The following is a 27852-nucleotide window of genomic DNA, read 5'->3' as shown; positions in this document are numbered from 1 at the left end:
ACAAGCTGTTATTTTCCACTTTATGACTTCATAAAATAATGTATTGGTTCTACTGTGTTAAACTGTATTGTTAGAATATTTTTAGAAATAGCACTTGGCATTATTCCTTCATTGAAGCAGCAAAGATTTTTCTCATACAGAGCAATGCATTGCTACACAGAAAAAACCTTAAGTGCATGCTGTAACATATTCTGCAGCTGCTACAAATATTTCCATTTAATTATGCCTTTTGAAAGAGATGTCAAATGAGACCCAGTAAGTTTTCATTACTTTGTGGACTGTAATTAAGTTGTTCATTAATAAGTGTATCTTCAGCATTGAGGGACCTTCTGCAAGGACGGAGACAAGTCAATTTAATTCTTAAATTATTATTTTTTTTACACACTTTCCTGTGTTGTAACACCTGAAGTCGATTTTGTCACTTTTGTGTAGTAAAGGTGATTACTTTGGGAAATCTTAGGATAGACTTATGAAGGTAAAAGCTTGAGGTCAAATAATGGTACATCAATTTTTTACCATAAAAAATTAAATACTTAAATATGTATTAGAATGCATTGGACAAGCTACATTAATATTCTGTTGCTAATTTCCTCCATTTTTCAACAGTGGTAAAATCCATTTCTGATATCAAATACTGGTTGTGATAGAAAAGAAATGTTTCTAAATACTTGTAGACAGATCTCTGATTATTTTCTTGATTTGCTAAATAAAAAAAAAATCAAAACAGCCGATTCAATACCAGCTCAAATTGAGTGCTCATTAAATATTGTTTTATTGTATTATTTTGTTATGCATTTTATAATTATTATTTGCATTTTTTTTATTCCAAGTATATCAGGTAAATTAATGGTTGATTATACTATAAAAAAATCATTATTATTTTAAGCATTGATCTCATGTACCTAGTGGAGAGTGCTTCAAAGACAACTGAATTGAATTTCAGCAATTTTGTGCATCACCTGTAGCATAACTTTTAAATTACACTTGATAAATTAATTCCTATTTGCAAGGCAGTAGAGTTGGACAAGGCATAATCACTGACCTGTTACTGTTTACCATTTTATGAGAATTTTGTTATTCAGACTGGTGGAGACTAAAGAATACACACTAGGAATTATTCTGTCATTAATGCCTTTTATAAGAGTTTTATTATTACTCTTTTCTTCCTTTCTGTCAGTTAAATTGTGTACATTAAGGTAAGTTGTACAATGAGCATATTCTGCTGAAGACAGAAAGATATTTTGTCTCTCCCATTTCAGTGTTTTCCTACCATGGTGGTAAAATGTTACCACTAACTTTTCTTTAGCTCCAGTCTGTTCATGACATAGAACCATTTGTTGTTTTTCTTTCAAAATTAATTAAACCAGTTTTGGATTTTATTCCAGTATTTGTTTTTGAAACCAGCACCTTTTGAAACTGGGATGTTTTCATGTTTTGTGGAAAGTAGAGCTGCCAAGCTCCTGAGGCAGAGAGCTTTATCTGTTTTTATATTTGTGCAAGAAAAAACCCAAACCTACTAGCTTATAAATTCCTCTAAAAGGTGCCCGGTGCCAACCCTGTTAGTTCCTCTGGTAAAGGACATTTTAACACTAAGTCACCGTCCTTTTCTTCTGATCAGGGAGCATGCAGGTTATTTTAATCCATTTGTCAGATCATCTCTCCAGTGTACAATTAACAAAGTGTCTCAAGTAAAGCCAGTTGAAAAATAATGGAAAACTTGACAAACATAAGATTCTTTACTTTGTCAGAGTGACTAAATTTGTAATATGTATGCACTAAATCTGTTTTCAAGCTGAGTTCTGGAAAAGATGTGATAATTCAAGCAATAGACAACCTTTCTTTCAAAGGTGGTTTTAAGTATTTCATGGTACAGGATCAGAAGATAACAGGCTTTATTAAATCTATGGCAGCATACACCACCTCATTATCTGGGTCCTTCAGAATTTACTCTTATTTGGCAACATAATTTGATGTCATGGGTCATTTTTGCTATGAACAGTTTTCCCTTTTATATTTTGATTTTGGATGCATATTCAGTGAGTTATTCTTAGTGCATTTATACATAGCTTTGCTGATTCTTAGATCTTTTCCTGTGGGCCTGTTGATCCAAAGCAGTTAAGCATAAGGGGAAGAAATCCTTTAAAAATTAGGCTTTAGTGTCTTTTTTTCTTGCCATCTGCAGTGCCTAACTCGTGGGACAAAGCACCTTGATATCACAAACTATCTGATAACTGGAAAATAGGTTCTTCTGTTGAACGTACATGTATGAAATCCTATGAAAAGTGGAATTTCAGAAGTATAGTCCAACTGCTTCTAGATTTTTGTTTTACTATGCCAGTATATCAAACCATTATTTTTGTGTCTTTGAGAAGAGTGTATTTTCAGCAACTCAGGAAATTAGGGTTTACAGAATAATGTTTAGGTTAAGAAGTAAGATTTTGTTTCAAGGTGTTAAGCCTGTCAGTAAATTTATGTTTTCACAACACTTTGATAGCTAAAAAATAACTACTGATGTTTCAGTACTTGGAGTGTATCAAGTATCAGCTTTATGCAAACAAGTTTTAGAATTATTGTTAATAAAGACAGATTAAGTACTGATGTTTTTCTAATATGTTCTGGGTAACTAGCAGTGTATACTGATATAGGGGTCAGTAAATGCTGTGTAGTCAGTTTTCACATACTGTAGCTGGAGTGGTTAAAAAACCCTACATCAGGATTAAAATGTTAAGTGCAGACAGTTCTGCATATGATGAATTCTGATTGTTGTAACAGCTGACCCTAAGATTGTCTCAGCTGCTCAGACCGTGGTTCCGAGAGCAGCAAGGCTTAGGGTTCAATCCCCATGTGGAGCATTCACTTAAGAGTAAGACTTGATAATCTTTGTGGGTCCTTTCCAGCTCAGAATATTTTGTCATTCTGTGCTGATGATAAACAGCTGAGGTTTAGCTAGAGCTGTTATTTTTATTTTTTATTTAAATATTAAAAAATGCCAGGTCTTAGCAATTGATTATATTCTCTGTTGAGGTGATTTTATGCTGTGTAAGGAGTAATAAATTAAAAATCCCTTAAAGTCTAATTTAAGTATTTTAATGGCTTTTAGACTGAGACTACAACTAAGATCTCTTATTGTTAATAATTTTTTAATCAAAATAATAAAAAATAAGTTGTTAAAGTCTGACTCTAAAGTATTCTGAGCACATTGAAATAGTTCATTTACATTGCAGGTTTGGGATGGCACTAAATGTCCCTACCCCACATGGAAGGTGCCTGTGGAAGCAAAAGATCTGGAAGGGGAAAAAGTTCTTCTTCATCAGCTGAGAAATCTAGCAGTGGACATTCTAGTCTATGATAATCATGTACACCTGGCAGAATCACTTAAGGTAATGCACAGTTTGGTATTTCTCTCTTTTTGTGGCCTGTTTTCTGCTTAAAAGTTGCTTCAGAGAATGCATCAATTCAGATCTGTTGTAATTAGTTTAATGTGCCTCTTTATCTTTTGCTGTATTTCCCATACCTTTTATTTGAAAGCAAAACTTCAACATGTGTTAAACAGGCTCATTACCCAAAAATTGCCATGAAAATATTCTTCCAATTAAGCACTTTCCAGACAAGGAATATAATAGATAATACAATGAAAATAACGCACTCAGAAAATGTATTCTATGCTTTAGAATTATTTTTAAATTATACGATGCAATGTTAAACCTGTAGTCCTGTTAAACACCCTTAATTCCAAAGTCAATAGAAGATTTTCTGTTCTATAAGTTTCTGCAGTTTGCAGTGCAATCTCCATTTAGTAGGTCAGTAATGTTGATTGTGCGTAGATAGAGAAAACAACAACATAATTAAATATTAGATCTTCAGCAATACTGCCATCTTGCTTCAGAATACAGGAACTTGGCAAAGAATGCATCTTTCATTTCATGCCTTGCCCTCTACACTCAAGATTGTTTTTAAGAAAACGTTTACTAGAAAATAAAGAGAAGCAATAGCCTTTTTTTTTATGCTGAGTCTATCAGCAGATATGAAATTATTTTGATACATTAACACCCATTCATAAGTAAATTACAGATAGCAAAGTAAGTGCAAAATCTTTTTGTAAGAATTTGTAACAAAACTGACAGCACTATTTCATTTCTTACAACTTCTCTTCCAGAACTTTTCTCCTGCTAACTAGTGTAAAAAAATGATGTTCTACTGAAATGGTATGTTTTGAAAATGAAGGAAGAAAGTATTTTAATATTAATAAAACATATTTTCTTGAGTAGCTGATAATTCTTCCTTTATTATTCTCCCCCATTTATATTCAGGAATTGAATCACATACTGAATATGTGATACATGGGATATCTTCATTCTCTCTCTCAATTTTTTGTTTCCTATCCACTTGTTCTTTTGCATTTCTGAAGCATTTTTACCTTTGCTGGATACTGCACTGTATAGTAGAAGATTTAATAATTTCAAAATAAATTGCTAAGAAACCCCCTTTGACTTCTTGTGGGTGTTTTTCTCTTTCTGGCTATGTCCAAAGTTGCAGTAGTTTCAAATTAGATAATTTTTGTACACAACATTTTAGTTGCTTGTCTTAGTGGAGTTATCAAAGAAAAAGAGCTGATATGCTGACAATTAAATTTCAGAAATTTTTATTAATTGCAGATTGTAACATGTAGAATTAATTGTATTTCAGAGAATATTTTTATACCTATATATATGTATAAAAATGTATATACATGCACATATATATATTATAAAATTTGGGGGAAATTCTCCCTAAAATGCAGAGTTTTATTAAAGGCTTTTAAATACTAGTGGAAATCATGTCATATTATAAAAAAGCATAATGAAAATATGTATAATACTTTATTGAGTTCAGGGTCTTGTTACACAAAGCTATTTTAAAAAATTAATTTATGTAGCAGTATAGAACTGGCAAGTGTTTAGTGGATCCACATGTGCCTTCCCAAGTCTGATTAGATATTTTGCTAGTTTATGGTTTCAGAAACAGTTTATGGTTTCAGAAGCAGTAAAAAGTGCACTATTTTTTGGTCTTCTACACTTAACACTAGCTCAAAGTGGCCTTTTTCAATGTAAATTGTTACAAAATTGTTAGGTTACACTCTCACCTCTTGTTGTGAACCATTTACAATAACAGTTGCAGCTTGGAAATGATGTTTTATGTAGGAGCAATCTGTTTTACACAACCTTGATAACAAGAGGGCCAGATTAAAAAAAAAACAAACTGAAATACATGTTCTTATTTTAAAATTGTATCTGTAGGTGCATGTTCAAACAAGGAATCTCTGAGTAAGCACCACACCCCAGAGAAAGTGGGTAATATATTACAGGGAATTTTTGGCAAATCAAGGAGCACAGTGCCAGGGATATTGCTGCAAGAGTTTGTTAAAAACTCCTTTTTTATATTGTCTGTCCAGAGAATGCTGAAAATATGAGCACTGTATCTCATTTTCTAAGACTACTAATACTTTTAATTTTCAATGGAGGGAATTTTAGTTAAAGGTATGTTGAAGGTATGTTGCAGGTGATACTGTAAGTAGAATTTTTTCCCCTAAATTTACTGGCCTCCCTTTCCTGCTGGGCAAGGCTGTGGTTTTTCAGCATTTGGTGCCATAACAGAGCACAAAGAGAATTTTCAGAAATCTCATCTTTGAAGCAGATTATTGCCTGGGGCATAAGGACAAGGCAAGACCTACAACTAAGCAAAGAAAATGGTGTTTACCAATTTTGCTTGAATTTCCCTCTTCCTCTGGCAATGTACCTGGAGTAGATGAGGCTTTCTCATTGCTGTAGGAACCCCTGGAACAGTACAACTGTCTGGAATATGGTTGCTCCACATTGTTTAACCTCATGCCAGTTTTCCAGAACTTCTCAGGGTTCAGTGACTTTACTGTGAAGTTTGGGAATAGGTCTATGACAGGGTTTCTCCATCTGGGGCATTTTGCTTGGGTGGTAAGCATCAAGATGAATGAGTGTTAGTGGTCAGCACAGTAGGGGTCCAGCAGCCCACAGCTGGTCAGAGGTTTCCTGATTTCTGGTTTACACTGAATATATGATCCAGTGCATTTCTCTTCTGGCTTGATACCATCAATTCTGTGTTGCCATGCATTTTATGGATAATGCAATTAAAACAAGTAACCTTGCGCATGCATACGTGTCCTAGTCTGTAGTTTCACGGTGTTTGCTTCGTGTTACATATCTTCAGATGTAGAATTTGTCTATTTTCAGCTGTTTCTCCTATGATATGACTATCATGTCATGTCTTTCATGATAGTAGTTTGACTAAACTAAGAAGTTTGTTTTCCTAGTGGTGGCAGAGTCACATTTTCAACACACAATTCAAATGAGTTGCTACATGGATACAATGTCTAGTTTCATATTTTTCAGACCTAGGTAGCATTCCTTCAACCTGTGAGTTGTATTCTCCCCACTTCTGTCTTTTTACTCATTGAAAAAGGAAAAAACTCAAAAGACATCACTCTTGAGTCCTTCAAACTCTTAAATGGATTTGTTATTTCTTACTGCCCAAGATGGTGCCTAAATGTCTCATTTGCAGAAAGTTGTGTGCTATTTACTCAGTAAAATTGGACTGTTGCTGCAATAAAAATGATGACAAATCTCACTGAATATAATCAACCATAAATATAGGCAAAATTGAGTGCAGGTGAATTTGTTGGGTGATTCCTGTAGATAAAGGCAGCTTCTTGTGTGCCTTTTTGGACAAACATGAATATTTACCTGCAATGACACATGCTGTTGTGAATTCACTGAATTCCAGTGTGATTATGAACACAACCCAATATGTATTGAAATAATTATGAGAATTTCCTATGCTGGAAAGTTGTTCTAGTTAACTAGTTACAGGGACCTGCGTATATGATTTATGCATTTCAATTCTCTTTAGCCTTAATATGTATTCTTTGAATAGTCATATTTGAATTAGACTGAAAATAGGGTATTAGTATATTTTATATTACTGCAAGAAATGTTTTTATTCACTTTAATTTCACTTTTGAATGAACTTCCTCTAAACGAGGTAGGTCATAAACAGAACTGCTGTAAAGTCAAGTAGTAGCTGGGTTTGTACTAGATTTTAGCGATGGCTCTGTAAATCATGGTGTTTAATGTAGATCACAATTTCTTCCAAGTCTGGTATATAAAGAGTGCAGTCTGCCTGCATTCTGTAAACAATACAGAACATTTTAATACGGTAACATTTTTATCCATAGCAGCCACATTTGCTCTCTGCTGTTACAGTAAGCAAGGCTGCCTCCCAAAGGAATCCACAGAAACAGCATTCTGCCCACCCAGGCATCTCTGGGCTGACATTCAGAACCTTACAGACCTTTTTTGGTATTTGGCAATGCTGATTATTATGCATCTCTTTTTTGTAGTTCAAAGTGATATTAAAATACATAAAATAATAAAATTTTCAGAAAAGGATCTAATAAATATATTCTTGGCTTCTGAGCTCTCCTCTCTCTGATACTTAATTTTTTGTGTTCATACTAGAGAAAATATTTATTTTTTATATACTTTTTTTAAAAAGACAAATAAATTTGTCAATTAAACTTTTTTCTCTTAATATGCATATTACTCTTGATGGAAGGGAAGTAGTTTGACACTGTTTTATTTATGTATGGTTATTCCATAATCATAACTTAGGTGAGAACTCTTAAAAAAAATTCTCCAAAAGCATTTCTCATAGTCATTAGTCTTATGATATGAGTGTCCTTTGCTTTTTTGGATATTCATAATTAAGTAAAATCAGCATCTAGAAAGGAAAAACCAAAAAGTCTTAGGATAAGCCTCTTAACTGCCATCTAAATGCACAAGCTGTCCTGGTGGTGCTTTGAATGAACAAAATGAGCAGCCTACTAACAGTGCAGATCAATTAAAAGTCTGGTAAGAGCTCCATGCCAGAAGCAAAATAGGTGCAGACTGAAGTGCACCATTATGTTCCTGCTGCCTCAATTGAAAAATATCCTGCCTTTTTCATGTGTGATTATTGTTTAAAAAAGCAGTTTGATACCAACATTATGTAGTCATAGTTTGTTCCTTGATACAGAGGAGGATTCTAGACACAGGTTGCTGCTCTATCTGCTTTTATGCATATATACACGTGTTTAAAAGTGTTGTACTCTGCCATGACCAATCCAATCTAATAGGAATATTTTTTTCAGTTTCCACTGGTTAAAGTTGAGGCTGAAATACTACTTAATAAATGAACTGCTGTAATATTAATTTTTATTGAGGTAAATTTAAATTAATTTCTCATTCCTATCAGGCTATTTAAAAGATGTTTAGAATTGATATAAAACCAGGTTGTTGAGTGTATGTAGCTTGTCAGCTATTATCTAGATGTCACATTATAAATTAAAAAAAAAATATTTGGTAACTGTGTAATTGAGACACCATGTTATGTGCCTTTAGAACATTTGGCTTGGTTTTGGTTATTTGGTTGGGTGTGTGGGCTTTCTTTGGGGGATAATGGGAGTAATATTTTGAAATAAATGCAAAGTTATAAAATGTGTTCAGTGTCCACCACATCATAACTTCATTTTTAATAGGTGCTTGCATAAGTTAACATAAGTCTGTTTGTGTAACTTGACAAAACTGTTTCAGAAAACACAAAATCATTCTAAGCAAAACAGGAAGCATATTCTCCATGTACCTGAGGAGATCTAACAGAGATAGGAGAAGTGCCAAAATCTTTCCATTTCTAATGCATGTTTTCTTTTGTTCTGGTGCTAAAAAAAATGTTACCTGTAATGTAAGAGTAAGATACGATGGAGAAATCTGAGTAAGCAGATATGTACATATACATGTAAACACAGTAAGCCATGCACGATGATGAGCAGGTCAATTGCTGAATGTGATCATTCCTAGGACAAATCACAGGATGTCAGTCTCTGTGGGGCTGTGTTGGGAATATAGAAGGCAGATTGTGCCCTTGGGAAAGGAGTGTTTGATCAGTCTTCTGAAGTGTGTTTGAGAATTAGATTTACCAAGAAGGCTTATTCTGGTTCTTAATCACCCTTTGCTGCCAGTAATGTTTTCTGATAAAGCAAAATAAACAGATCACACAGAGAGGTTTTACAGTTTCCGTACCTGAAAATACTTAAAACCCATCTGGAAACAGTCCTAAGAAGTCTGCTCTAGTTGACTCTGCTTTGGGCACAAGAATGAGGTAATCGCCAGAGGTCCCTGCCAGCTTCAGTCATTCTGTGATTCAGTTGAAACAGGAAGGAAGCTTCATGAGCACTAGAATCTTCCACGTAAATAACTAACTTTGTGTTATCAAAGTGGTTGTTTTTTTTTTCCTTTCAGATTGGAAGTTTTCTGAGAATTTACAGTATTCATACTAAACAAGCAAGTGCTGACAATGAAGATGTCTCACATATAGAATTTCATCTTCATGGTGGCACTTGTTATGGTCGAGGAATAGGAGTCTTGCCAGAAAGTAACCCAGATGTTAAGGAACTAAAAGCGTAAGTACTATGTATGTGTAGATATTTCCTTTTCTCTAGGTTACTCTTGAAAACTCTAGGCTAATGTAACAGCTATAGAGTTTACAATTGTAAATGTATCTAAGAATCAGAAGCTCAAGAACAGAATGTCTTCAGCGCCACTAAGATGAACATATTTGGAGGGATAGGTAAGTCCCCCACTAAACCATATCTCTAAGTGCCACATCTACATGACTTTAAAATACCTCCAGGGACAACGACTCCACAGTTTTTCCTGAGCTGCTTTTTTCAGTGCTTGTCAACCCTTTCCGTGAAGAAATTTTTCTTAATACCTGATGGTAAACCTCCCCAGGCACAACTTGAAGCCATTTCCTCTCCTTCTGTCACTTGTTGAATGGGAGAAGAGGCTGACCCCACCTCAGTACAACCTCCTGTCACGCTGTTGTTGTAGACATAAGTGATAAGGTCCCCCCTGACCTTCCTCACCTCCAAGCTAAAGCATCCCAGCTCCCTCAGCTGCTCCTCACAGAACTTGTGCTCTAGCTCCTTCACCAGGTCCTTTTCTGCTGAGCCTCTTTCCAGCCACTCTTCCCCAGCCTGCATGGGTTTGTTGAGACCCAAGTGCAGTTCACCTTGTTGGACCTCATACACTTGGCCTTGGCCATCAGTCCAGCCTGTCCAGAGTCCTCTGTTGAGCCTTCCTACACTCCAACAGATCAACACTCCTGCTCAGCTTGGGATCATCTACAAACTGACTGAGGGTGCCATTCCCTCAGTCACCTTGTCCTCATCATTGGTAGATACTAAACTGGCCCCTGTACTGACCCCTGGGGAGCACCATTTGAGTGGCCACCAGCTGGAGGTAACTTCATTCACCACTACTCTCTGGGCCTAGCCAGTTTTTTACCCAGCAGATATGCACCCATCCCAGCCATGACACCTAGTTGCTCTGTGAGAATGCTATGGGAAACACTGTCAAAGGCTTTACTAAGGTCCGGGTAAACTACATCCACAGCTCTTTCCTCATCCACTAAGCAGGTCAGTTTGTCATAAGAGGAGATGAGGTTGGTGAAGCAGGACATGTCTCATAAACCCGTGCTGGCTGTGTCTGATCCCCTGGGTATCCTTCATGTGCTACATGAGGACAACGTACAGAGGGTGATCTGCTCCGTGACCTCTAGCACTGAGCTCAGGCTCAGTAGTTCCTATTGTAGAACTACAGGCCTGTAGTTCCCTGGATCCTCCCTCTGACCCTTCTTGTAGATAACCATCTGCTGTAATTTTCAGTCTACTGGAACCTCCTCACTTACCCAGGACTGCTGATAAATGATAGAAAGTGGATTTTTGAGCGCTTCTTCCAGCCCCCTCAGTATCTGTGGTTGGATCCCAACCACCCCTTAAAGATGTGTGTGTTTAAGTGGTGTAGAAGGTCAGTGACCATTTCCTCTTAGGTTATGGAGGTTTCATTTTGCTCCCCATCCCTCTCTCAGCTCAGGAGTCTTGATACTCCAAGAATAATTGGTCTTACTATTGCAATGGAAGTAAAGAAGGCATGAAATACATTGGCCTTTTCCTCATCCTTTGTCACTTGTTGTTTCTCCCAACATCCAATAAAGGATGGATATTTTCCTTAGCCCACCTTTTGTTGATGATATATTTGGAGAAGCTATTTTTGTTCTCATACAGCAATAGTCAGATTTTGGCACTTCTGATTTTCTGCCTGTGTAACATCCGTGTAATCCTCCTGAGTGATCTGCCACTTCTTCCAAAGTTATAAACTCTATTTTCTTCCTTAGGAAAGGCTAAGTAACCAAAGTCCAAATTCCATTATCAGGAATTCTGTTTCCAGTAGTACATATTTCTTTTGGCACTCTTTTGTGTTTAATGTTCCAGAAGTGATTTGGAAAGTGTCTCATCTGCATCATTAATATTACCTCCTGAAACTTCTGGCTCAGTTGATTTTTATGTCTCTGCTGGAACATTTATGTCTGAACACCTGTGTATTGATAATAAGCAGTTTTCTTGTAAGTGTCTGTGTAGTCCCATATATATATGTGTGTATGACAATATATAAAAGATTTCTCTAGTTCATAAAATATTTGGCCATTTATCTTTAGATTTTTAGAATCTGTGGATCTGACAGACAGTCAGGATATGGAAAGCACGTGTTCAATGGATGTGGACAGCACTTTTGGCAATATTACAGGTAAGAGCAACTGAAAGCTGATTTGCACTTTATTCTAATATATATATGGTCAAGATAAGGTCACAGTTACTGCTTTTCTGTGTGTGTAATGCTACTTTTGCATTCAAAGCCTTAGAGAATTCCTTCAGTTTATTAGACTGGAAATTTACATTACTCTTTCTGTCTTCCAGCACAAGCATTTCATATTACATGGAAAGATACTTTCATAGGAGTTAGTAATAAATTCTTAAACACAGATGGTGTTCTTAATTGTACTGTATTAGATCACAAAGCAGAGTTATGGAAGTGCCTCCCTCTAAAGGGGGATTCTGCAGGGACAGGCACTGAAAATGCTACTAAACAGCTGCCTGTTGAGGAGCCCTTCTTAAGCCATGGGATGAAAAGTTGTGTGAGATGTATGTAAGGTGCACTTCCACAGAACAGTGATATCTTATAGACAGTTCTACAGACCCCACATTATTTTCTGAATGGTACTTTTAGCCCAGGATAAGAATAACTAAAAGGGAATTAAACTCTAAAGCTGGTTGGACATAGTCTGTATCTTTGCTTCTAGCTTTTAAAAAATCTGTGTTACTCAGCCATTATTAACATAGAAACATAGGGAAGTTCTAAAAGGATGCAAAAGTCAAGCATAAATAAATGCTTCATGTCCAGTCCATAACTGGAAAAAATTGCACTTATTTGCTGCACTCTCTGTGTGTAGTAGAGGTTGTTTAAAGGGACCAGGCAGTCTGTATTGGTATTAGAATAATGTATTTATGTTCGTGTCCAGAAAGATTACAGGAGATGTATACAATTTATGTCAGCAAGTCATTCAAAGTGTAATTCTGAAAAGTGTTCACTGTAATAAGTATTCCTATTTAATGTATATGCTAACTTCCCCTCTAATATATTAACTCTTGATATTCAGTGTGTGTCTCCTGCTTACTTTTGCTACTTTTTTTTTTTTGTTTGTTGTTGTATTGTTTTCATACATTATTGGGATTTTCATTTTCATTTGTTCAGCTTTTGGTTTTGTGTGTCTTTCTACCTCTTTATCTACCTACCTGTTTGTATGTGTCCACATGATAAAAAAGAAATGAATGGCAGAAAATAATTATGAAATTCTTCTTGATTATAGATCTTGAATTGCACTTACAGAGATGTCAGCAGCTATCTGTTACAGGTAGGTAACATTTTGACCTTAAGGTGAATTTTAACTTTTCTAGAGAACAAAAGTAGTTTTAAAACATTATCTTAAAGTTTATTATAGGATATATGGTTATAGTTAAATGGTTATCCATATATGGTTATATATAAAGGTTATTATAGGGTTATAGGAAGAGCTATTCTGAGAGTATAAATTCCAAGATAAATTCCATGTATATTGTATTTGGTTTATTTGTTATTTAAAAGAATAGAGCATATTTGTATATTCTTCTTTCATTTGGTTTTTCTACATGTTGTATTTCTGCACCCTGTACACCATACTCCCTCAGCCTAATGTGATTTATCTTACTGACTGTAATAACAAATTGTGTTGATAAAACTAAGGCTGCAGCTGGGAAGGAAAGAAAAGTTGGAAATTAAGGAAAAATGCATACCTGTGATTGCTATTTCCAGTATTACAAATATTACAGTGATTAATAGTATGCATGGTGCTTTTTCATCTCACTTTGTATTGTTTTGCAGTATTAACAGATCATCAGGATTTGAGTAACACAGAACTGAAAACCATAACAAGCAGCACAGCGCCTCAACAGTATCGCATTAGAGCAAAGCTGAGAACTTATAAACCCCAAAAGCTCCATCAGTCTGTTAAACTTCATTGTTCCAAATGCAACTCTTTGTAAGTGTTTCACACATTACAAGTAACTAGGAATTGCTCTGTATGTTTTGGGATGCCTAGATTTTCAGTGATTTTTTTTTTTTTGTGTAAAATGAGCTGAATGTAAATGTATATCATTTTGTGGAAAGATTTGAAATGCACTGATAATAAGTAGGATTTTTTTAAATCATGAGATGAGTTCAATTTACAGAATCTTTTGAGTGCTTTCAAAACAATGTTTTCTTAATTTGCAAATGCAGCAGTACAGTTTTTTTCCATACTATAGCTGTATAGAAGTATCTCAAGTATTTCTTTATTGAAGTTTTAAAATAGGGTATTCAAAGAGGTATAATAGTCTCCAAATGAATTGATAAAATATTTTTGACTAAAGTGCGTCTTCCAGACAAAGCATCTTTTCTGGATCCAAAAATACCAGGGAAATCACACAACTTCAGGCCACTCCCGTGGGTCCTGTCACTGGTCACCACAGAGGAGAGATCAATGCCTGCCACTCCTCTTCCCCTCACAAGGAAGTTGTAACTACAGTGGGGTCTGCATGCTGAACTGACCAAGTGACCTCAGCTGCTGCTCATATGGCTTCCCCTTAAGGCCCTTCACCATCTTCATTGCTCTGCTTTGGACACTCGGAGATCTTTTATAACCTAATTGATTCCATAATATTTGTGTTATTTGGGTGGCCTGCATTATTGCTTCTCTGTGTATGACAAGTGGAAGTGCAGAAATGGTGCATTCCAGCAGGACAGGATAGAAACTGTGTGGTGCAGAGTTGCAGATTTTCCCTTGGCAGTACTTACGTGGAACTATTCTGGTCCTGTCCTTTTTTCTTTTTTCTCCATCGGTTTATGCAAAGTCAAACAGACTAAAATATGAAATTATGTAAGTTGATGCAGTCTTTTCACTCTAATGAAGCAGTATGCATTTTGTGGCCCTTTTAAGGCCCAACTGAAATAACAGAAAGCTGATAGATTTGGCTTTCCATGGATTTTCATTAGTGTGGTATGTAGCCACTAGGCTGCCTCTGCTCCTAGGTAAGTTGGCATATTACTTAGCATATTTATTAACATGGAAAGCCATGATATACTACATAACTCTAAATGTTTAAACTGATAAAACAATTAGGATGTTTTTCCTGTATGTATGTTAACTCATGACTGTATTCTAATATTTGTTTGGAGTACTGTCATCCTTGTGGGTAGATTGCCTAAGGAGGGGCTGTTATAATATACTTGCTCAATTTGGAAATGGTTTTAGGCAAGAAGTTCCAGATAAAGATGACTTTGACTCCATTTTACGCGGCTCTGCCAGTACTGCCCCAAACCGAGAATTACACAATACATCCTGGTATGAATCTGTAACATGGACTACACAAGACCGGAAGCAGAGGGAAATAGCCATCCATTTTGTGAAGCATGATGAAATGCTTCAACATCCTGAAAACACCTTGCTTATGATAGAAGGTAAATTACAAATATACCAATTCTTACAGCACTGTGTCCCCTCTGTGTATGTACAGAGTAAAGATATGTTGAAGTTGTAGATGATCATAAAGGCATCTTCAAAGAAAAGAAAAACTGAGCTGGAACTATAAGTTGCTGTTGTGCAAACAGGAGATGGTAATCTGTGAAGGTCTTGTAAGATGATTCCGTCTATTTTAAAACTATGCCAATGTTGTTTTTTGTTGATTACACTGAAATTAACAGTGAATGTCTTTTTTTTTCTAGCTGTGCTTACTGGTTTTACAGTGCGATTTAAAAACTTGCCAAGTCTTCTAAACAGGCCTGTTTTTAGTAGTGGTGTGGAAAGTTTTGAAAGGCTTCTCATGATACAAGCTTCCAGTTAAATTTGTCAGCCTCTGGATGTCAGTGTTGTTCCAGATTAGTAGAGCTTCTCTCAGTGTGAGTTTTTTTGGTTTGGTGTGGTTTTTATCAGATTTTCTCAGGAAAGAGAAATAGCCACTGACCTTTAAACAAAGCAATTTATCAAGAGTACTATTAAGGAATTTTTATATAATAAAAATAATAAATTGCATATAGCACCATTCAGAGTTCAAAACAAAATCTTCAATTGTGCTCAAGTTAGTGATATGAATAAGCGAATGTAAGTCAGGTGGTCCTTTGTGTGAGGGTCAATGACAAAACCCCTTCTGTTTTCTGCTTTCTTTTATAATGGATTAGTTTCCATTTTCCTAGAACAGCTGAGCAATATAACTTGGTTAATCTATTTTCAGATATTAAAGTGTCAGCAACTAAGTATGTCTGTGTATGGATATGTGCATATAAAAGGTCAGTTTGGTTGCTTTGATTTTTTTTCTAAGAAAATGGCTAGTAAAATTATAGGGGTAATTATATGAAAGTGATGTTAACTAAATACAACCTCTTCATTGCAGTGTTAGCTATGAGGAAGATATTAAGGCATCTCCTTTGATAAATGTCTATTTTTGTTTCTTCATTGAGTCTGTTGTTGAGTAAAAGTGAGAAGGTATTGGGCTATTTTTTGAGTTTTCAGTAGTGATATCAATTATTACTGAAGGCCCTGAAATCAGCTGAGAAATGTAAGTTGTTCAATTTATTTCTGACTACTGTTTAAGAAACCATGTTTATTTGGTTTTTAATAGGTGGAACTCTGAAAGAAATCTGGAAGCTTTCAAAACGATTTAAGTGTGTTATCCCTGTGAGATCCACAGAAGATGATCTTGAATTATTAGATCTTTCAGCTCCTTTTCTTATACAAGGGAATGTCAAATATTATGGGTAGGTTAAAAGTATTTGTTGATATTTCACTAGCTGCTGTAATAGATAACATTTTCTTCACTAATTCAGACTGCAGTACTTGGGAAGCGAAGACTTCGATGTAAAATATATAGCATGGTCTACAGTACTGACATTGGGGATGAAATGTGGTATCATTTGATACCTGGTATCAGAGGACTGACTGCAGTTTGGCTCTTGATCTGTAAATCTGAAGACCTTAATTACACAGCACTCCAGTTCCAGTCTTGTCTGTGGTGCATAGGCAGGGCAGTGGGCTGTAGAAATGGAAATGCACATGCAGTGCAAAGTACCTAAATACCTCTTCTAGTCCAGATCTTCCATTTTCTGGTCTCACTTGGACTAAAGTGAAAACATACCTTGTTTTCAAAACTGTATGTTGGGGAGTTTTAGATACAAATATATACAATATAACAGATAATATTTAAGTAGAGATACAGAAGATTATCTCAGCCTGTCAATCTACCACTCATTTTTAGTGTTGGGAAAGCTTAAGTTTTGGAAGCAGTAAGGGATTTTGGACAGCTTTTCGTTACCATTTGTAACTTAAGATGATCCACAGCACTGCAAAGTGCCTTACCTGTTTGTGGATGTCATTCACTGTAGAGATGACTTCACTGAGTTTCTGAATTCCACAGTTCCAAAGCCATGGAATACAGTAGCCACACCTAGGTGTGGTATTTGTGATCTGCCATGCAATGCCATGTTCCTGCTCAGTGGGAGCTGTCAGCAGTATGTTCCCCCAGTAGTGCCCAGCAGCATGCAGCTACTGAGCTCAGAAATACAGCCTCCTCCATGCAAGCTACTGAGTCCTCTATCTCAGCAGCTCAGGCAGAGCACAGTGCAGTGGGACACTATGCTAGGTCTCCAGGCAGTCAAAAATTTTCTATGCAGAAATATTTCATGTTTCATGTGAACCCTAAAGTTTCCCATAAGGGCCGTCCATAAAATGAATATAGGTAATTGTTTCTCTCTGTCATATATAGTTTTGACCTTTCCAGATATTGCTGTCTACAGCTTTATTTAAATAAAGGCAGTATATGGGTACTCCTCTTGGGACAGGATCTTCACCAATACAAAGTATTTCTGCTTGCACTTCCATAATCCATGTATTTCCCCTGCTATATGCAACTCACCTTCAGACATTGTTCTCTCTTCAAATGGTTGAACTGTAAAAGTAAAATGGTTTATAAGATATTCCATGGGTTGCTTATAGGATATTTAGGAAAGAACCTCAAAAGTATGCTGACATTTCAGAGCTATGTTTCATGCATGTTTCTATTAGTGGCATATACTTTGCTAAGAAAAGATTCTGTTTGGTAGAATGAATTACATGTGTATGCATTTGCATGCATATTCATTTATATATAAAAATAAACACACACTGCATATAAAAAGCAAAATTTGCAGTTGTTACTTTATTGAAGTTTGAGTTTTTTAAAGGAAAAAAGTGACTTGACTATATCACTTAAGCAGTTTTATTGATTTGACATTCTTTGCATATAATTTTAAACAATAATAGATGTTTATTTCAAATTCTAACTGTAATATACTAATACAGCAGCTTAATTTAGAACAAATAGTTTTGTTCTGTAATTTCATTCCATGAGGCAAATGGGAGCAATTTTGAAAACAGTTCCATACTTCAATCCACTTGTAGCATTTGCTTACTATGTTACATGTAAAATTTATAATAATTGGTGAAAATACACCAGTAATAAAATAGACTTTTTTAACAACTCTTAGTTAATATTCTCAACATAGGCAAAGCCAAATTTCTCCTGTAACTCTGTAACGGGTTTAGAGCAGGCTACAAGTTTAGATTAATTTCTGCTTTTACAAAATGAGAAGTAGTGGCATATGAGCGTATGTTTAGTAATGTAGTGATCTTAGAATCATAGAATGGTTTGGGTTGAAAGGGACCTCTCATGATCAGCTAATCCAACCCCCTGCCTTGGGCACAGACACCATGCACTACACCAGTCTCGTCTTGAACACTTCCAGGTATAGGGAATCCACAGTGTTTCTGGACAGCCTGTTCCAGTGCCTCAGCTTCTTTGTTGAAGTGTTTCTTCTTTCTGCAAAATCTACATCTACACTCTTTCAGTTTAAAAATATTGCTCCTTGTTCTTCACTACAGGCCCTGGTTCAAAGTCTGTGTCTTACAAAAAGAGAGTCTTGTCTCTGTCTTCTCTCACTTTCTTCCCTTTTATATATAGAAAGGCCACAGTAGGGTCTGCCTGGACCCTCTGTTTTCAAGGCTGAACAACCCCAGCTCTTCAGCCTTGATGTACAGTTTTATTCCTGTCTGATTACTGAAGTGGTCTTTTCTAGATTTATTTCTCCTCATGGATAGTTCAAAAAAAGCATTAAGGGATTTTGTTTTGCTCCAAAGCTAGTGTGTCTGGTGAAGTAGTTGCTTCAAGCAGCAATATAAATACTTCTGCACTTCACTGTGCAAGAAAATCAGAGTTTTGGTTTTTTTCTGTGCAGAACAATTCTAGTACAAATACATCAGTGTTTGGTTAGTCTCAATATCTTGTTTTAAATGCTAGGTGCAAGCAGTGTTCAACTCCAAAGCCTATGAAGAATCTAAGTTCCATTGCAGCAGAGCAGCAACCATCATGGGAACCAACTGAAATTGCACAAGGTAAGCTAACATGATACTGTCCTGAAATACTTTCGTGCCTTGGTTCTGAAAGGGTCGATGTGAAGTAGTTTGACTCGCAGTTCTGGGTTGCAGTTTTGTACAGAAAGCATATAGTTATGGTCATGTTGAATATGGTGCTGTAAAATTCATTCACCTTTTAGTAATCAAAATAACGTAGTTACTTTTGAAACTATTGCAGTATGAATTAAAGGATTTTATATGTTGACTAGTTTCTTCTACCATTGGCATCAGTAGTAACGCTTATGATAATACAGATGTCATGAATTTTTGGTTGTAGATGTTACTTTTAAACTTGCAGTCCTAGAACTTAATCTTGCTTTTCCTTTTGTAGATACTGTTTTTCTGACCTGAAGAAAAGACAGTCTTATTTAGTGACTCATGCAAGTTAGACTTTTATCTTCTGTAAACTTCATTTTCCAGAGAGTCTGCAAGAAATAAATGAAATATACCACAACAATTACACGTATTCTGTGCTTCATGTGTTCCTTGTGTTACTATATGAAGTCAACATGTTACAATGATGGAAATTGAGTTTAAAACTATACAATGCATTAAGGAAAAAGAATATTTGCATATTTATCAATTCATGTTCTAACATACTAAATTGGGATATCTAGCAACATATAAGTTTGATAAACACTTTCTAAAAGAAGAAAACTATTTGAACAATACAGTGATTTTCTCAAATAAATTTTCATAATTGTATCCTGTTAAATAATTGTAAAGTAATATATAACTGCCAGTGATTGACATTTAATTCTCAAAGTGAAAACAATATTAATTAATGCTTCCTGACAGTTACACTATGTTATGTATATCATTCTTCTATTAGCTGTATTTTCAGGCTAAAGTATAAACCTGCAAGTATATCAGATCAGTTGAACATAAAATGACTACCAATTTAAGTAGGTGTACCTAGAAAAGACTGATGCTGAGCTGTACTAACTTTGACTGTTTCAGTTATTTTGTTTGCAGCATAACAGTTACTGCTGCCAGTGATGTGGTGACTGTAGTCTTTTACTTACACTGAAATACTTACAAAACTGCCAGCAAAGTTTATTTTTTTCTGAGCAAGCCTGGTAGCTTTTACTACATCATACCAAATAAACTCTTTTTCCTCAGAAAATAGTTTTCAGGTGGAATTTGTATTACCATTGAATTAAGAGCACCTCTCCTTTAATCTTCCATGGATAAAAGAACACAGGACTAGGAGGATCCTACTAAGGTGGGATCTAAAATCTAAGCAAATAATAGCTTTTTGTTTACTAGCATGGGAATAAGTACTTAAGAATCTTTGTGTTTTTATAGGCTCATCTATTAAGGTGTTTCTAGGAAAATTGCAATGTGGTCTCAAGAGATAAATGACATTTTGCTGTCAGACATCAGAGTCTCTCTATTTTGGTCTTTAATACTTCTAATGACAATATTCAAAGTCAGTTGCTATTAAAAGAGTTGCTATTAAAAGACTGCATATTCTCTCAGAGAAGTACCAATTTTTCTTTCCTTCAGTTTTAGGTATTGAACTGCTCCAGTATGTTTTTATTATGAAGTTTACACTGGTTGATGAAACAGGAGCACTAAATGCATACCTTTTTGATTATGTAAGTAAATCTAGCTAAAGGTAGACTCTATAGATGGAGTGAGTTTGGATTTTATTTGTTTTTAAAATGGCAAATGTATGTGCACAAATGTTCATTCTATGTTACCTGCAGTGTTTTGTGGGAATAATTACAATGCTATAAGGTTGTTATTAATACTGTACAGAGTATAGAATATTAAAGCATAAAGACAAAATTGAAGCTTGAAGATTATTTGATATTTCCATAAACTTATATATTCCTATAGCTGAATTTTTCTTTTATTGGCAGTGTTAAATTATGCAGCCTGAATGCTGTGTGAATGACAGGAATGTTTCAGGATTTATGCAGTTAACTTCTGCATCAGCTTAAAATCTCATTACCTCTTTTTTTAACTCTTAATAGAATCTCTCCTTTCCATAATGCTTGATTTTTTTTGTTTCACATGAGCATGAGGTAAGGAGGCCCTCTTTCCCTGGACAGTTGTATCTGTACAGATATTTTTCTTGGATTTCAGAAGCAATTTATTCAACTACTTTACTAACCTTAGAATTAGCCTGTCTTCAGTTTTCTCTGAAGCAACTTAAGACCATTCCTGCTACCTGAGACACTGAAGATTGGATGATTTTCCTGTCACAGCAGTGTGGGTATGACAAAATGGGACAGAAAAACAATTTAGTGGGATTGTTTTTGTGCACAGAAGTGTTGTTTAATGTGTATATATCTGCACATTTTCTGCCATTATATTGAATTACTTTGAATGGGACTTTAAAGAGAATACTCTTCCTTGTTTAATTTTAAGACTGTAAGTAAAATTAATATCAGAAAAAAAATGTGTTTTTTCTTAAAATACATGGTGTTTTAACAGCAAAGGAGATCTAAGACTAAAATCCCCACTCATCTTTTCCTTCTACTGTCTTTTTTTCTTTTTATATCAAGAAACTAAACTGTAGAAGGAGGTGGGGGACAAGATTTAAACCATCTCATGATGCAGAATTCCAAAAATTTTTACTTCATGGTGGCTCATTTTTTTATCAGATACTGCTCAGTACTACAGTTTAGCTGCAGGAAAATACCCACAGTTTCTTCTGAAGTGCCAGCTGCTCGCCTTCCTGCTGGTGGTACTTCAAAGACAAGCCAAGAGTTTCCAAGCCTAAACTCCAGTCCTTCGGCACCACCGCAGAAGGAGCTGGGCTGCTTTGAAGTGCAGCTTTACATTAGCTTCCAGTTGCACTTCCATAGGAGCACAGTGCTTCTCCTTCCTTCCCTCCTTACAGAAAATTCAGTGAAGGCAAAAAGCGAAAAAGTTCTGTAGTCAGAAGAAGACTGAAGAGAGAGACGAGAAAGTTATCTGTGCCATTTTTGCTGCTGGATTATCCCCTAACTTCTGATCATTGTCATTAACCATGTCATACAAAAATTATACAGAGGCAGATTATTCTGTAGCTGTATCTTTTAACAAGAATGAGAAATTACTACCACAAATCTTAAGCTCACTCTGAGAAGTTATAAGATGATGAGCCTTTAGGGATCCAAAATCAGTCAACAAAGTTGGAAAGAATAAACTTGGAGTTTTTTCAATCATACTGTATGTGGTTTAATAATACACAGAAAATGTTTAACATTTTAATGTTCCATATATTATTTTCTGTCTCAGAAAGTGCACTTCTGGTTAGTCTCAGTATATTCAGAAGTGTACCCCACAGTATAAGCCTTTTTCTATAGTTTCTAAAACTGCCTAAATTTCTAAAAATGAAACTCGTGCTAAGAGAGTTCCACAGATATAAAGCCAGGCTGCAGTGCCCCTTGTTTTAAAGGGATCTTGTTCCTCTCAAGATGTGAGGGACTGTTGAGGGAGCTGATCCTCTCTGGCCATAACATTGTCTGATATTGTCTGGTTATGTTTCATGAGGAATATCTGCCAGTTATGTTCAGTGACTAACGTGTGCTTTCTGGGTGGCTGTAGTCCCTAAAAACTCAGGGAACTGAAAAACAGACTGATCATTTTTTCAGACAGTTTGGGTTTTTTCTGTATCTGGACCGTTTTTTGAAATAATACAATTCTTTTCTTGTGTTACCTGATTTTAAGCTCCTAAAAGAACATGCAGTCAAGGTTCTGGCTAATGATTTCTTACACCTCTTTCAACACTTCATATTCTTCTGTTCTCTTTCAGGAGAAGTTTTTCCAAATTCCTGCCTCTGAAATCTTAACTAGTAATTTTCTTCAGCAAAAGATGCAAATGACCATGAATACACTCTGCCCTCCAGGAAGAAAACTAGGTCAGCTTGCTGTTTTTTTAAAAGGGGGTGGGAAGGGGTGTTTTAATCTACTATTGCGTATGCAAAGTCTTAGAATTCAACTTACACTGGAAGTTGAAAAATGCTGGAGCCTGAAAGCAGAGTTCGTATTAATTTGTTCTGAATCATGTCTTTCATATTAACTCTGCCTTTGAGAAAGAAAATAAATGGTTCAGTAAATTCTCATGTAGCATGCAGTGGTGTGTGAATAGAGCCATGCCTGTGCAGGCACTCACATGCCATCTGTAGTCATATGAAGGTTAATCAGAACACCCTCATACTGAATGTCACAGCACGTTGGGGAAAACAGAAAGGAAATTCAGTGTATGGCACATGTTTTGGGTGATACCCTGCTTTTGATTGCACATGCTGCCTTGGAACATCCCTTGCCATGGGAAGTATCCATGGAAATTGAGCAAATGCTTAATCCAAATCCATTTAGAGTTTTTTGTGCAGTGTATGTGTTGTGAAAGAAAGTAGGTCTGCCTGAACTACACATGTCCAAGGTAGATGGATGTGTAATATGCAGCTCTGACCTCCAGAGCATACTCCGGGTACATGGCTGTCAGTGACCACTGCAATCACCCTGGAGTCTTTGCCATACTTACAAAAAGTTGTCCTGTAATAAAGATTGTAAAGGATTTTCCCTTTGAGACCAATGAAATTGTCTCATTGAGACACATGGAGATGAATTTTTATTATTGGAAAGCCTTTACATATAGGTATTTTATACTGTGTCATGACTGCTGGGTCCAAGTGTTCTGTGGAATGCTGGTGCAGGGAGGACGAGTCTTGGAAGGTTGTCACTGAGCACCATTTCAGCTCTTGTGGGAAATTTAAAAGATACCAGTTGGAATTTCGAAGTTAACAATTCATTTTTCTTATTATTAACTGTTGTATAAATTTAGATATCCTAGTTAAGATCTTGCTCAAGTTATACTTGCCTGTTATAAAAATAAGTAATTATATTGAACAGTAATTTGGATTTTGTTGATAGGTGACTTGCCGTGGCTGGAGTGCTTCATCAGATCTTATAATGTCAGAGATGCAATGAAAAATCAAGTTTATTACCAAATTTTTGACACTACAGTTGCTGAAGATGTTGTATAGTCATGTGTTGCTAGTTGGAAGTAATCCAGTAAGAATCAGTTTCTGGGAGGGTTATGGGATCAGATATTGTATTAAAAAAAAAAAAAAGGTTGTTCCTTTCTTAGGAATTTAACCTGGTTTTATGAACTTTTAGTTTATGTATGAATAGAAATGGGAATTATACTCTGATATGTTTGCTTTTTTCCTGGCACACGACTTTGTGATTTAAGGCCAAGTGGAGGTTCTAAGTTTCTCTCACTGGAAGCTGCTTGGCTTAGGCTGATGGAAGCAATCTACTTTCCATCTATCCTTCATAAAGGCAGTGATGAGGTTACTCTAAAATTGTGAATTTTACTCAGAAAAATGTAGTCATTGTGTGTTCATTTTTGTATTAAATTGTTATATTTTTGTATTAAATTATGTCAACAGAGGCAGACAGAAAGAGATCTTCGGTAAACTCAGACTACTTTGTACAAGCCAATATTACTGTTCTCAATTTGACAGGGAGGTTGGTTTTTAGAGACTTCTTTCATTTTGTACTGATATGTACATTTAGACAAACTCCTCCCATTACTCAAACTACTCCCAGTTACTCAGGTAACTGCTACATGTACCAGTTACTGCAAATAATGATGGGGTCATGAACATGGCCATGTAGTGATTACCACTAAAATTAAAGTCAAGCCATGAAAGTAAACTAGTGTAGAATTGTAAAATGAATATTGACATTTAGTAATGATTCTGAGGTGGCCTGGTTGGGTACCAAAGTTGTTTGCATGTTTATTAGCTGGGTCTGTGTTTTCAAAGGCTCGATCTGCCTTTTCCATCTTACATAATCAGATTGTGTGCCTAAATTAGAGATACAAAACAGATCTGGTGCTATCATGGATTGAAAATTCTGCTGACTAGAAAACTATATGGTGGTTTTACTTTGCATTCAGAAGTCTCTAGGACAAGTTCAGAACATGTTTCTGTAAGGGTAATTAATGTAGAAATCCCTGTCAAATCGAATGCTTTCCATCAGAACAAAATTACTCCAGTATTTAGAACAGATGTTTTTAAAGAACTTCAGAAGCAAGATGGGATATTTGTAAGTAAATTATTGTTTTGATAGTAGATGACTTTTTTTTTTTCTATTTTTGAGGGCCATTTAATAGATTATGCCATTTGTCTTAAAATTTCATCAAATATCCTCCAGTAATTTTCTTGTACTGTAAATTATACTGTGTTTAAATGTCATAAGCCAGGATATTGTTCTTTGTTGATTGGTGTATAGGGGCAAGCAGTATTAAAAGTAGTGAGTGCATATTTCCTTTAAAAATTTCTAAAAAATAAAAATATTTTGGAATTGAACCAGCAGTTTATCAAAGAGTCTACTGACTCAAGAAAGTTTTCTTGAATTTTTGCATAAATGCACCAACAAAAAATAGTTAGAACAAATGAATATTATGAAACTTAAGACACTGGCCATACCCAAATGTTTTCACAAGTTAGAAGTTAAATTGAAGGCAATCTTCTTTGCTTTTATTTTATATAGGGTATAAAAACATGAATTTCTATTTTTAGATTTTTGTTAACAGCTCTGAAAGATTCTGATATTGTACAGTTTTTCTAATTTGTCTTTGTAAAGTAATAAATAAAAATATGTTTTGAACTTCAGTGTAAAATAAGTCAATTTCACCACGTCTTTCCTGAGATCCCTGCCTAAAAACCCTACATGTGCATCACATAATTTTTTGACTACTGAATATTTTATTAAAATTTTTAATAAAGATTTTTCCATGTAATGAGGTTTTTCATGTATTTGACTTTTAATTTCTGTTTCATAGGCGTGAAAACTTTGTCATCAGTAGCCTTCATCCAACATAGTGTTCCAAATGAATGTATAGTTTGTTGGATTAAAAGGTACATGTTTAGTTCTTTTTCTAAATATAATGTGTAGAAATAAATTAATAATTATATATTTGTTCATACTAAAGATCACTGTATAGGAAGGAATTACTGGACAGACATTTAAAAATGGCTCTCATTGGTAGCCTTTGTACAGAGCAGTGGAAGTCACTGAGGTGGGACTTGAACCTTAGCTACCTAAGGTTAGGTGCCTGGTCAGTGCTGAGAGTGTCTGACTGGAGGGTGAAATCCTGAGATTGTTGTGTCCTGAGCCTGCAGCACCAGCAGGCTCTGGTTTCTGAAAGATGAGCATCTCAGGCAGCAATGACTTTTAGCCATTACTTAAAATTTTCTTAATTACAAATGAAACTCTTATTTCCTTTGGTGAGTTTCTTGACCAGGTGTATGATATCAGTTTCTGAAACATTTTAATAAAAGTTCAAATGTCTACTCTAATAGTTTTTTAATTACTGAAATATATATTTAAAGACACTCAAAATCTGACCCAGTAGGAGGAGATGGGGTTAATACTTGTACACTAAGATCCAGTGAGAGCTCCAGGCATGTCTTGCTGGTTCACATCTTCCTCCACATTTTTCAGGAAAACTGAATCAGAACAGCACCTTCCTACTAGAAATGGAAAATATGCATGGAATGTGAAGTACATCACACACAGAAACATCATCAAGGAGGAAGAATATCTGAATATAAAAGGAGGAGCTGTGAGGGAAAATAATAGAAATATAAAAGACCAAGAAGAGAACATAAGCCTATTCATTGTTCCAATGGATAAGTGCAAAAAAAAATGATAAAGCTGTAATTTAAAAAGGCTTTTTCAGGGAAAAAAAAGAAAGCAAAATAGATTTGGAATAGTGTTTTTAGGGATGCCTGTGTAATTTGTTTCTTTGAAGTCTGTGTTTTAAGGGAATTTAAAAACTTAAGGATGTTGGAAGTCTATCCAAATTGAGTTGAGTTTAAGCTCTTGGACATGTCATATGCTTGAAGCTCCAGCTGGAAAGAGAGAATCTAAATAAATAACATTGCAAAAACAAGGAGGCATTCCTGTTAGGTTTTACTGCTGTTGAGTAGTGATTGAACTTTCTCATCAGCTTTTGCAGTTATGGGATCTAGAGATTTACAGACAAGGCTTTGAAATGCTTAGCTTAATGCTAATCCTTTGGCTACAGAGCTGCAGGAAGTGGGATTGTGAGAAGAACAGTGGAGCCCAGAGGATACAAGTTGAGGCTTGAAACAGGAGGAAGGGAGTTTATTGTCTTAACAGGGATGAGTGCTTAGCTTTTCAATACCACAGCATTTTAAATCATGAGAATTTATGCATATTAGGTCACCTTTTGACCAAGCCATTGCATTAAGATGTAAAACTGGTAGGAACTGGGATACTACCCTATAGGGAAAGGCCAAATATTTAAATGGAGTTGTGAAAAAATTAAATATATGTTCAAGTTCTTCAGGTGATACATATTTTCAATTTCTTCAGGTGCAAAGGGACCATTGCAAAAAAATTTTGTTCACTGGAGGGGAGAAAAAAAAAATCCAAATAAGAATTTACTTCCAGGTATTTTTCAAAGTGTACAGTGAACGTAAAGAATTGGAAACAAAAAATCAGCATAAAATGGAGACAGAAGGAAAGAGCAGTTCCAGAGGATAGTAATAAAAATAAGAAGTGATGGACAGTCTTTATGAGACAGTTTGCTGCAGCTCCTGTTCACAACATTTCCTATACGTGAAATTCCCAATAAGAACTGTTGTTTGGGAAAGCATTCATCTGATGATGGAATACCTGATCCAAAGTGCTTAAAAAATGTAGAGCGGAATTATGCTACAATTAATGAATTCATATTTGTGGTAAAGATATGGGTGGACTTCACCCCAGAATAATGTGTTACAATTTTTCCTTGTTTTCTACTGCAAGGGTGATACTTGCTATGGAGGTATCTCCATAAAACTGCGGTATTGGTACCATTTGTCTACATAAACAGAGCAGACTGAAAGTCAAGGAATAAATCTACATGTAATAGAT

The 27852-nt window shown here is 35.5% G+C and overlaps 1 protein-coding gene across 6 annotated transcripts in view; it reads left to right on the top strand.

Annotated features, from left to right (window-relative positions):
- The window catches only part of LOC131592017 (protection of telomeres protein 1-like), a 59225-nt gene extending 33528 nt beyond the window's left edge, over positions 1 to 25697 (top strand). For 5 of the 6 annotated variants that reach the window (XM_058863238.1, XM_058863236.1, XM_058863237.1 and 2 more), the window contains 11 exons: positions 3225 to 3380; positions 9345 to 9505; positions 11602 to 11690; positions 12811 to 12855; positions 13362 to 13518; positions 14770 to 14975; positions 16133 to 16268; positions 18842 to 18936; positions 20467 to 20558; positions 22709 to 22814; positions 23830 to 25697. In XM_058863238.1, the coding sequence (XP_058719221.1) occupies positions 3225 to 3380; positions 9345 to 9505; positions 11602 to 11690; positions 12811 to 12855; positions 13362 to 13518; positions 14770 to 14975; positions 16133 to 16268; positions 18842 to 18936; positions 20467 to 20558; positions 22709 to 22814; positions 23830 to 23942 (1356 nt within the window). In that variant the 3' untranslated portion in view covers positions 23943 to 25697. Of the gene's footprint in view, positions 1 to 3224; positions 3381 to 9344; positions 9506 to 11601; positions 11691 to 12810; positions 12856 to 13361; positions 13519 to 14769; positions 14976 to 16132; positions 16269 to 18841; positions 18937 to 19288; positions 19525 to 20466; positions 20559 to 22708; positions 22815 to 23829 lie in introns of those variants that run through there. The other variant, XM_058863241.1, reaches the window with a different exon arrangement.
- Positions 25698 to 27852: the final 2155 nt, after the last annotated feature.

This window comes from Poecile atricapillus, chromosome W (assembly GCF_030490865.1).
Source record: "Poecile atricapillus isolate bPoeAtr1 chromosome W, bPoeAtr1.hap1, whole genome shotgun sequence".
NCBI lineage: Eukaryota > Metazoa > Chordata > Aves > Passeriformes > Paridae > Poecile > Poecile atricapillus.
Note: the sequence above shows the minus strand (reverse complement) of the source record. Positions and strands in the feature narration are given on the sequence as shown.